The sequence below is a fragment of the Chrysochloris asiatica genome, unplaced genomic scaffold, assembly GCF_000296735.1.
Source record: "Chrysochloris asiatica unplaced genomic scaffold, ChrAsi1.0 scaffold00042, whole genome shotgun sequence".
NCBI lineage: Eukaryota > Metazoa > Chordata > Mammalia > Afrosoricida > Chrysochloridae > Chrysochloris > Chrysochloris asiatica.
The window spans coordinates 17,646,897-17,658,708 of record NW_006408560.1 but is presented as its reverse complement, the minus strand read 5'-3'; the positions used below and the strand labels follow the sequence as shown (position 1 = coordinate 17,658,708).

At 39.2% G+C, this 11,812-nt stretch overlaps 1 protein-coding gene across 1 annotated transcript in view; it reads right to left on the bottom strand.

Moving 5' to 3' along the window:
- Positions 1 to 4,881: 4,881 nt before the first annotated feature.
- The window catches only part of CD1E (CD1e molecule), an 11,186-nt gene continuing 4,255 nt past the window's right edge, over positions 4,882 to 11,812 (bottom strand). The window contains exons 2-6 of the mRNA XM_006861745.1: positions 7,008 to 7,304; positions 6,166 to 6,444; positions 5,647 to 5,925; positions 5,184 to 5,277; positions 4,882 to 5,044 (exon numbers count right to left, since the gene is read on the bottom strand). Of these exons, the coding sequence (XP_006861807.1) occupies positions 4,882 to 5,044; positions 5,184 to 5,277; positions 5,647 to 5,925; positions 6,166 to 6,444; positions 7,008 to 7,304 (1,112 nt within the window). The remainder of the gene's footprint in view (positions 5,045 to 5,183; positions 5,278 to 5,646; positions 5,926 to 6,165; positions 6,445 to 7,007; positions 7,305 to 11,812) is intronic.

Here is an 11,812-nt window from a genome sequence, read left to right as displayed (position 1 = left end):
TCTTTTCAGCTTTGCCAGCAAGCATGCCTCTCTCTGGCCCTCAGTCTCTGGGACCAACAGGCCCTCAGCCCCTATCGAGATTGGGCAAATGTTACAAAGCTCTATATCTCCATCAATAAGTGCCCAGTGACATCCCAGTCTGTCAATAATCTGCTTGTCCAAAAGTGCACGGGTTTCTATATCCGTGGGCCATAAAGCCCATTGGGCCATAGCCTGCCCCCTCTTGGTTCTGCTACGTCTGCTGCTACCATTTCTCTGGTACTGCTTCTCACTGTCTGATAGTGTTACAGGTCTTTCTATCTCCTCAGTCTAGTTGGTTTATAAAGCAGGGCTCCAGCATCCAAAGGATATGCTCCACCTCTGGCTCTTCATTCTTCATTGTCTTGAAGTCCTCCTTTCTGCCTCTGAGGTAGTTTAAGTCCAGTGAGATGGTAAAACTAACCAATCCCCTCGTTAGAGTCCCATACACATTATCTGCATGGTTTCACCCCCACCAGAATGCCATACACTTTATTTACATTACTAGCAAGTTATGTAATGTCATTGAGGGGCCACAAAGACCTCATTGCATAGTTCTCCCTAGTCCATCACTTTGTGGGAGTTACAAAGGCTAGAAAGAAAACACGAATTAACTCACTGCACTGCATGTGTCTGTGGGCAAACTTCACCCTAGTGGTGAGGAGAAGTGACCTGGGAGCTCTCAGTGTTATCTGGATAGAGAGCACCTTTGTTAAAAGCAGTGAAGTGACTCTAAGGGACTGGAATGTTAACGGGAGATTTATTTACTGTGGTGTTGGGTCTTAATTGTGTTCCTTTCATTTATGTTTCTCAATGCTGTCTGAAGAGAGTTGAACTGCCACTCCTCTGTTATGTTTTCATATATTCATTCAACTAGTAGTAACTAAGAACCATCTAGAATCAATAAATGTTCTAGACACTAACATTTTAGAGATAAAAAAAAATGAAACAAAACCCAAAATGAGCCTCTACTTTCTAAGAAGGCTCATATAATAGGGGTAAGAATTATTTTTAAATGTCTACTCTCAGATTCATCCTGGATTTCTAAGAATAAAGAATGATTTTTTTTTTAAGTTTCAGATAGAAAATACCAGTCACTTACAAAGTTGTACAGATGCCTCATGGACAAAGCAGTAGTAAAACCTTTCAGAATTTGAGGAAAGGAAGTGACCCTGGAATTCTTTATTCAAACATATTATCATTATTCTGAATATGTTGTTGTTATGTGCCATGGAGTCGGTTCTGACTCATAGCGACCCTGTACAGGGTTTCTGAAGCTGTAAATCTTTACAGGAGCAGAACGCCTCATCTTTCTCCTGAAGAACAGCTGGTAGTTTTGAACTGCTGACCGCCCAATTCATAACCAAATATAGATAAATGAAAAAATTAATTTATATTTAGCTCTGCAAGAATTCAAAGAATACGAGGATAAGTCAAAAAGCATTGCTATAAAATCATAGAAACCTTTATTAAACAAAAATACCAAAAAAAAAAACCCACCAAAATATTCTTATTTCTTAATATATTTCCCATCTAAGTCTACACACTTTTAAGACAATGTTTACATGTGGCACTGTAAGATAAGCACTGGAAAAAAGTTTTTGTCATGACATATCAGTCAAGGATCTAACCTTTAATGTCTATAGAAAACTAAAACATCTCTACAAGAAAAAATACATACAACCCAATTTAAAAATGGGCACAGGACATGAACAGACACTTCATCAAGGAAGATATTCAGGCAGCCAACAAACATGATGAAGAAATGTTCACAATCTTTTGCCATTAAAGAGCTACAAATCAAAACAACAATGAGATAATCATCTCACACCAGCATTAATAGCAAAGTTAAAAACAACAACAGAAAACAACAAATGCTGGTGGGGTATGAAAAGACTGGGACCCTCTTACATTGTTTGCTGGACTGTAAAATGGATCATCTACTGTGGAAAAAATATGTCACTTCCTCAGAACGTTGGAAGTAGAAATACCATACGACCCAGCATTCCTTCTATTGGTTTGTACACACAAGCAAGAAAAGCCAAGATACGTGTAGATCTATGCACACCAATGTTCCTTGCAGCACTGTTCACAATAACAAAAGATGGAGACAGCCCAAATGCCCATCAATGGAAGAATGGATAAACAAACTTTGGTACATACACACAAAGAAACACTATACAATGTTGAAGAATAACTATGAATCTGTGAAACACCTCATGCCATGGATGAACCTGGAGGGCATTACCATGAGTGAAATTAGTCAATCACAAAAGGACAAATATTGTATGAGACAACTATTGTAAAAGTTCAAGAAAATGTTTTCATACTAAAAGAAACATTCTTTGATGATTATCCAAGGGTGGGAGGTAAGGGAGAGTAATTCACTGACTAGATGGTAGAATACATACTAACTGGGTGATGAGGAAGGCAATATACAAAAAGAGAAAGGGCAGTATTCAAGAAGAGGGAGGTTGATAAAAGAATGATGGAGACAGATGAAGATACAGGGAGGTATGCAAGATTTAAATCGTGTTATATACACAACATTGTAACATATAGATGTAAACTGTGCTATATACACAACCTTGGAACAACAGTGTTCTGAGAGTAGATACATGTACAGATACACAGGCTGAACAGGTAAGGGAAAGAAGAGTGGGAATATACTCACAAATAATGAAAAGTTTAAAAGTGGACATTTGTATATGGTATTTACCTTTGGTGGAAACACAACTATGAATGTGGTGGATTATACAATGGGCAAAATAATGGAAACTTCTTATATATTATCAAACATCTTAAGGAAATGAGTTGCTGGGCCTGGGGGCTCAGGACCATAATCTCAGGGTACACTATGATCAATTGGCTTAGCATAGTCTACAAGACAATGTTCTACATCCTGCTTTGGAAAGTAGCATCTGGAATCTTAAAAGTTCATGAGTGGCCACCTAAAGTGGTTTCTCTATGTGAGGAAGAAAGCTGAGTGATGAGAACTGAAGATACTTGGAATCAGTTAGTCCAACAGATTAATGGAACATGTGAACATCAGTCTCCACAACTCTGAGACCAGAAGAACCAGATGGTGCCTGGCTACCACTACCAACTGCTCTGAAAAGGATCACATTAGAAGGTCCCTGATAGAGTGGGAGAAAAGATGAAATAACATCCAAAAAATTATAACTATCTATATATACATTTGTTTATTTATAATTATATATTTTTTATATATACTACATATAAATTATATATATATAATTTCATATATTATGTTGTTGTTGTTGTTGTTAAGTGCCGTCGAGTCGGGTCCGACCCAGAGCGACCCTGTACAGGGTTTCCGAGGGTGTAAATCCTTACAGGAGTAGAAAGCCTCATCTTTCTCCCGCGGAGCGGCTGGTAGTTTCGAACTGCTGACCTTAAGGTTCGCAGCCCGATTCGTAACCACTACGCTACCCAGTAGGCCTGATATATATTTATATATATTTACTGGTTACAAAGAGACTAAAGGAAGCTGAGAGTATGACCACTGACTACCCTTCAAGTCTGGTTAGGAACTCACCCTCGTGGCCCAATTTGCAGCCAGGTAGTATTTAGGTGTATAGTGGGGACAACAACACTAGTAAGGTGTGTGTTCACCGTGGAATGGTCAAAAACTCAAAATCAAAAGAATAATGTTTACCTAAGGACACAGTTCAGAAGGCATGGGAAGGTGGGTGGAATGGAAATAGGAAGCACAGGGAGGAAGTGGGATAACTGTTGTTACATGGAGGGGATTGCAATTACTGAGATGAAACAAAGTGTGTGATTTGTTGGATGTAAAACTATTGATGTCATCTGTAAACTTTAACTCAATTCACAATCAAAAGTTTAAAAAAATAATAAAAAGAGCACAGTCAAATGATACAGAAAGGTAAACAGGGAATGAATTAAAGCAACATCAGTTAATCTTATGACAAGTTTATTTTCACCCGAATTTGTTGAAAAATATTATGTTAGGCAGAACCAGCTATATAAGCCATAGAACCAGTGAAAAATGAAAATGCAATGTCCTTTGTTTAGATATTATTAAAATTTTCAAAGCAGCCACAACAGAGCATTAAACCAAATAGGACATCCTTCTAATCAAGGGAACCTGTATTATTGCACAAGTGAGGTGACTATGAACCCAGCAATGAATTCAAACACTTAAATCCTTTCTCAAACAACAGAGAAGAAAGCAGAGAACTACTGTCCAAATAACAACTGTTCAGAGTAGGAAGGTGAGCACATTAAGCAAGATCAGTTACATTGTGGGAATAGAGAAGAACTTTCAATTTTGTGATTTAGGGACATTTCCTATGAAAGCAGCATCTGAATTAGAAAGAGATACAGATAATCAATCCTAAGGTTAAGAACAGAATGTCTGATATACTGACAACAACTCTTAATGCCTTAATGCTAAGTTAATTTGCCTTCACTTTGAAACAACTGAATCAACCACTACTGGCAACAAATTATTCATCACAATCAACTGTAAGAGGTGCACACACATCTTTAAATAATTGAAAAAGATTTGAGATTTTTCATGCACTTAAGCAAAGCTAAATTAGAACCGTATGCTGCTGTTCCAATTTACCTACAAATTCACGTTAAAGACACAGGAACTGATCTTTTTGTTCATGGCCTGGTCACTGCTTGGATCACTGAAGGATCGCTAATGATGAACATATGGCCAAAGTAGAAAACATATTGCTATAAATGGTTGAAAAAAACAAAACAGACTTCCAAAGAATCAGAATTCTGTGCTTCTTTATGAAACTCATGCTTTGATTATGAGTTTAAGCAAAACTAGACAAAGATTTTATATAGAAGATTAAACCAATGTCAGTAGAGTTGATTCAGGATTGCTTTCCATTTCTTCAAGAATCTGTTCTTGCCCCATGATTCTTGAGCTGAGCAGAGCTGATTTCCTGAATTCCTCGGACCCTGGGTGTTGGCTCCCTTGGCAAGATGGGACACATGGGAAGTAAGGGTGTTCTCATTTGAGCTGTGGGAGAACAAAGGAGAAAAGGATCTGAACCTAAAAGAAAGCAAATCAGAGATAATGGGAGAAGGAAGAAAAAAAAAGAAGAGGAAGGAAAAAGTTAAGAAAAAGCTAAAGAAATTAACAAAAAGAAAAGACTTACTTCCGCTCTTTAAACCAAAACACAAGGACAATCAGTGAGCCCAAAATGACTACGAAAGTCAAATAGTTCAACATCTGGAGCATATAGTAACCATCTGGTTGGAGGAAAGTATGAATATTAATCCTTAATACTTTCTATTTTACTGCTGTTCATGCTTGTCATTTCAGAGTAGAACCCATCATATTTTTAATCTGTAGTTTTTGGAACCTACATTTCAATTCCTCCTGAGTCTTTATCACTGATCGCTCTCTACCAAATCGCTAGGCCCTTCTAGCTTCTCACTTTAACACTTGGTCTTCTACTTTCATTTTCAATAACAAGAGGCGCTGTTATTCTCCATCTTTTATTATCTGTATTCTCCACTCTTGTTTTTCTTGTGACTAATTATCCGACCCATTTCCTTAACTGCTGACTCAAAGCCTTAGTTCTATATTCCAACCTTTCCTCAGGGGTTCTTTCTTACCCCAGTGGATGATTATATCATGTCCTCCTAGACTGCTGTGCTTCACACGGCAATACAAGCCAGTAGCTTCCCCAATTGCCACATCCAAAGTTACACGAAGATACCAGGTCTCATCAGCATTGGGCAGGATACCACTTTGCCAAGTTCCAGGTTGCTCCTGATCCCCCCGCATCCACATTACTGACACAGGCTTTGGATGGAAACCAGAGACATGGCACACCAGCATCAGACGGCCAGGACCAGGAGAAGGACCTTTGGACACCCATACTTCTGGCTTCACTGGAGAAAGATGGAGAGAAATGGAACTCATACAGGAGCCCCAGGACAGAGTTCAGGAACTCAGAGTAATTTAGCAGTTTGGAAAATCGCTTCTTGCCTTTGTCTATACCAATCTAAATATACACTTCCCACCTTATAGATTCTTAATGAGATGATGAGGACTGGGAAACTCAAATAGAAGAGTTTTAGGAATAGAAGGAAAAGCATTAGGAATAGAAGGAAAGAGAAACTTGACCTCACCTTGCCGCTCTAGTTCTATCTTCCCTGCTTCAAGGATGCTTGCCAGGAATCGAGGGCAGGTGACACTCAGAAGGCTCTGCACAATTTCTTTGACATCTCTATAGTTATTGAGCACCCCACAGACATTCTGGGCCCGACTCCCTGCTCCTGGAGATGGCTGCCAGGAACTCCCTTGGAAACTTAGGAAATCTGTTCCTTTATATGCCCCTTTTAAGAAGCTTTCTGAGGTCTCCCCAGCACGAATTCTACATCCTGACAATATCTGAAGTTCAAAGGGATCTGGATGGAGGAGAGGGAAGAGAAAACCAATATGGAAATAATTACAGGGGTAAACAATGTCCAGAATAAAGAGATTCGAGGGAAGGAAACTTTTCTGGGGAATCACAATGGGATACTAGAGTTGTGGGGGGAAAGGGGGAGGAAATTTGTGGGAAAATAATTTGAAAATAACACAGATATTTTGAGATAATTTATGGGAAAAGGGTAGTTGGGAGAGTTGTTAGGAAGATAGGATATTAGTCTTAAAGAGAACGCATTCATGATGGTTTGACACCAGCCCATTATGTGACCACAAGGGCAAGGGAGAAAGGAGCGCAATAACTGTTTGGGAGTCTGCTGCTAGGGACAGCTCTTTGGAGGTGTCAACCTTGAGGGTATGTTCAAGGAAAGGCAGAGATATATGCATGAAGGTCCTGCTATGTACATGGAAGAGAGAAAGACTGCAAAGAGAGACACATCTGACAGGGTATAAGATCAAGAAGACTGAGTTATGGTCAGAGTGCTTTCCCCTCTGGAAGACTGTAGGAACCCTCAGAACAATTAACTGGGAAAAATGAACTCACATTCAAACTGAAACTGGCTGGCAAAAACTTGCACTTCCCGGATGAAGCCATGAAAGTAAAACTGGAAAAATGTCTGGAGGTTCTTCAGCTCCTTCTTGCTGAAGTTCCCCTGGGACCAAGGCCTTAGAAAGCGAATGGTGCTCAAGGTCTTGTCCCAGCCATGTGTCTGCAGCTCACCTAGCCAGCCTGAGCCCTCGATGTCTGCCCAGCTGTGGTTTACAAAGGAAGAGATCTGTAGCAGATGGAAGTCAAGAGGTTCTTCTGCTGGTGAATGAGGGGGTCCTGGGTCCTGGGGATCTGAGAGTGGAATAAAGAATAGAGAGAGTGTAAAAGGACAGGAGAAATGGGACCTGGAGAGGAAAGGAAAAATGGAGCTTGCTAGTTGCAAATATTCTAATACCCACTTTCCCCAGACCAGCTTCTTCTCCCAAAATCAGAGAAACTGAGAACTGGACAAGGAAACATGCCTGGAGCTAGCCTGGGATGCAATTCCAAGGCCATCCTATAGAATATTGCTCCTTTCTTCCATCATAGTCTCCTCAGGGCTTCTTCTCTACCCACCTATGCCCCAACAAAAGGTATTTTTCCACCTGAACCCTTCTTACCCACTATGATCTCTCCAGGACAGAAGAATCCATCAAAGATCAGAGGCAGTAGGAGCAGCATTGTCACTCTGTGAGGTGAAGGACACATAGCAGACAGGACAGGATCCACTCAAAACTCACACATCAGCTTCCTTCTCCTTGCCCTCTCACACTCCCATCTGACTTCCCTTGCCACAAAGACAAACCTCTCCTTCTGCCCACAGCATTTTCAGAAAAATTCCACTACCTCCTCAGCCACAGGCCTCCCCCAGCCTCTCTCATTTCCCTTCTAGCTTTCCTCTGTGTTGCCCTTCTACCATCTCCCCGCCCTCACCACCATGTTAATTAACGGCATCCAATTTCCCTCTCTGCTCTGTCTACATCCTCCTGATCTCTGCTATTGCATCTAGCACTGTGGAGGAAGGCCTGGGTTAGGGATAAGTCTTAAACCTGTGGTCTGACTGGAAAATTTTGTAGGTTTTAGTTTTGGAGAAATGAAGACTATACTTGAATTTTCAATGTCATTATCCATTACTGATGCCATGTTCTTTTTCATACAGCCCAACTTCTCAGATTATTTGCATACAGATTGAATAAGTGTGGTAAAAGAATACAACCCTAACACACACGTTTCCTGATTTTCAACCATTCAGCATCCCCTTTTTCTGTTCAAATATCTGCCTCTTGGTCTATGTACATTTTCTACACAAGCACAATTACGTTTTCTAAAATTCACATATTATTCCAAATATTATCCATAATTTACTATTATAGAAATGATTGAAGGTACTCAATGATATCCTTCCAGTGACCTTCCCAGCAATCTTCGCTCTGTTTCTCTCTCTGTGGTCTTTTCTTCCTCCTTGTGTCCAGTTTCTCTTTCCCCATCTGCTCTGTCTCCCTTGACTTTCTCTATCGTTGTTGTTAGGTGCAGCAACCCTATGTATAACAGAATGAAACACTCCCCAGTCCTGTACCATCCTCACAAGCATTATGCTGGAGCCCATTTTTGCAGCAGCTGTGTCAATCTGTCTCCTTGACAGTCTTTCTCTTGTTTTGCTGATGACTTTTACTTTACCAGGAATGATATCTTTCTCCAAGGACTGCTTCTTCCTGATGATAATTCATGCAAAGCACCTGAGACAAAGTCTCACCATCCTTGCTTCTAAGGAGTATTGTGGCTATACTTCTTTCAAGACAGACCTATTCATTCTTCCGACAGTCCATGGTATATGTATTCACCATCACCAAAATTCAAGCGCACCAGTTTTTCATAGGTCTTGTTTATTTATTGTCTGTTTTTTTCACACAAATGAATTGGTTGAAAATTCTATGACTTAGTGCAAGCACACCTTTGTTTCCAAGGTAACATCTTTTCTTTTTAACACTTTAAGGAGATCTTTTGCAGTTGTTTCTTTCTGAGGCTTCTACGGGCATTGATTGTGGGTCCATGTAAAATGAAAGCTTTGACAACTTCTTCTCAGTTTATCATGATGTTTCTTACTGTTTCAATTATGAGGAATTATGCTTTCTTTGTGTTGTGTAATCCATACTGAAGCTTATAGTTTATCGTCTTCATCAGTAAGTGCTTCAAGTCCTCTTCGCTTTCAGCAACCAAGACTGTGTCATCTACATATCAAAGAGTTTTAATGAGTTTTTCTCCAATACTGATGCAGTGTTCTTTATCATATAGTCCAGTATCTAAGATTATTTTCATACAGATTGAATAAATGTGATGAAAGAATAAAACCCTCACACCTTTCCTGAGTTTAAACCATGCAGCATCCCTTGTTCTGTTCAAATATTTGCCTCTTGGTCTTCTCTGTATCTGGCTTAGATTACTGGTAGTTCTTTGTAGATGGGCTGCTGCAATTATTTTTAAATTATCTTCAGCAAAATTGCACTTGCATGTAATATTAATGATATTGTTTAATAATTTCTGCCATTTGTTGCATCACCTTTCATTGGAATGAACACAAATATGTATCTCTTCCAGTCTATTGGTCAGGCTGTCTTTCAAATTCTTGGCATCGAAGAGTGAGCAATTCCAGGGTTGCATATGTTTGCTGAAACATTTCAATTAGTATTCCATCATTTTTCAGAATTTCACTGTTTTCAGTGCCTCTTGGACTTCTTCCAATACTACTGGTTCTTCATCATATGATAACTTCTGAAAACCAGTTGTTTTGTAAAAATAACCCATAGAACCCTTCAATATTACAACTTGAGGCTGGAGTTTTGTTGTGTTTTGTTTGTTTGTTTTTTCTGTCTTTCAACTTGAGAAAATCCCAGCATGTTCTTCCCTTTTGGTTTTCTAATATCAAGTCTTTATAATTTTCTCCGTATTTCTTTACTTTGTCTTCTCAAGCCACCTTTTGAAGTATTCTGTTCAGCTTTTTACTTCATCATTTATTCCTTACACATAGTATTATAGGATAAACACTGAACTGTTAACCTCAAGGTCAGCAGTTCAAACTTAAGAGTTGCTTCTGGGAAACTCTATACGGGATTGCTATGAGTTAGAACTAACTCAGTGGCACTCAACAACATTCTGAAATTAAAAGCAAGTTTAAGAGTCTCTCCTGGCATCCATTTTAGTCTTTTCAAAACTAACTCCAAGTAAGCCAAATTAATCCTGCTATTGGACCAGAGATCAAGAGATATATTTTTCATTGATCTAAAGAACAGAAATGTGTTTGATAGGAATAGGGGTCATTGCAGAATGAAGGACAGTGTGGCAGAAAGGAAAGGTATTCATATGTTTGGAACCTCTGAGTAGAATGAAGTGGGTGGAGGGGCAGATATAAGGAGAGAAGAATCTTGGAGCTAGTTTGAGGAGAGATCATGCAGGAGTCTATGTTGTATGTAAGTTATGAACTTAATGACTTTTTGAGGAAGAGATGACATGATCTGATGTTTTCAAGGTTTCTTGTATTAAGACATCTGAATGTTGTCCATTAAAGCAGTAAGAAGACTAATAGAAAAATATATATTAAGAAATGGTTAGTGACATAGAGACATCAAGAACCACCAAATAATTTTACTTTTCTGCATTATAATGTTTAACTTTGCCTTCTTGTGCTGCCCTTTGAAGTCTTCTAACCAGATCTTTTTCTTTACCTTTTCTTCATTTGCTTTAGCATGTATGTTCAAGACCAAGTTTCAGTCTCTTCTAACATTCATTTAGGTATTTCCTTTCTTTACTGGATTTGTAATGACGTTCTGCTTTCTTCATGCATGATGTCCTTGATGTCATCCCACAATTCATATTGAGCCATTACTGTTCAATATGACCAATCTATTCTTGAGATGGTCTTTAAATTCAGGAGGCATTTACTCAAGATCAAACTGTGGTTCTCGTGGACTTGCTTTAATTTTCTTCAGGTTCAACTTGAATGTGCATACAAGCAATTGATGATATATTCTATAGTTGGTACCTGACTGTATTTTGACTAATGATATTGAGCTTCTCTACTGTATCTATCCACAGATGTAGTCTACCTGATTCCTGTGTATCCTATCCAGCAAGACCCACATGTACTTATGTCTTTGTTGCCACTTATGTTGTTGAAAAATACATTTGCAATTAATAGGCCACTACAGAAGTCCTTATTCCAAACCACAATCTTTCCAATGAGGAAAGATTGGGTTGCCTCATAGTATCAATTTAAGCAGACAACGTTCCTAAAGCAAAAGTCCATTCATAAAATACAAAAGTCCTGTGAGGGAACCTATTGGTAATTTTCACTCTTAAGGAAAGAGATGTAAGGACTGTTTTCTGCATGAAGCTGACAGTAAGAATTCGGTAAAAGGAATTGGAAGAGTTTTTCCCCATAGTATGAAAGGTTTAAGATGTGAAGATGATTTCTGATAAAAATTCAAGATATTCCAAAGGAATTGCTTATGTGGAGCTTGTCGATGTTAGCTCAGTGCCTCTAGCCATAGGATTAACTGGCCAGTGTATTTTAGGAGTGCCAATCCTTTTGAGTTCTGGTGTTGGAGGAGAATATTGAAAGTGCCATGGACTGCCAAAAGAACCAATAGATCTGCTTTGGAAGAAGTGAAGCCAGAGTGCTCCTTGGAGGCCAGGATGGCCAAACTTCGTCTCTCACACTTCGGACATATTGTCAGGAGGGACCAGTCACTGGTGAAGGATATCATGTTTGGTAAGGTGGAGGGTCAGAGAAAAAGAGGAAGACCCCCAACAAGATGGATTGGCCA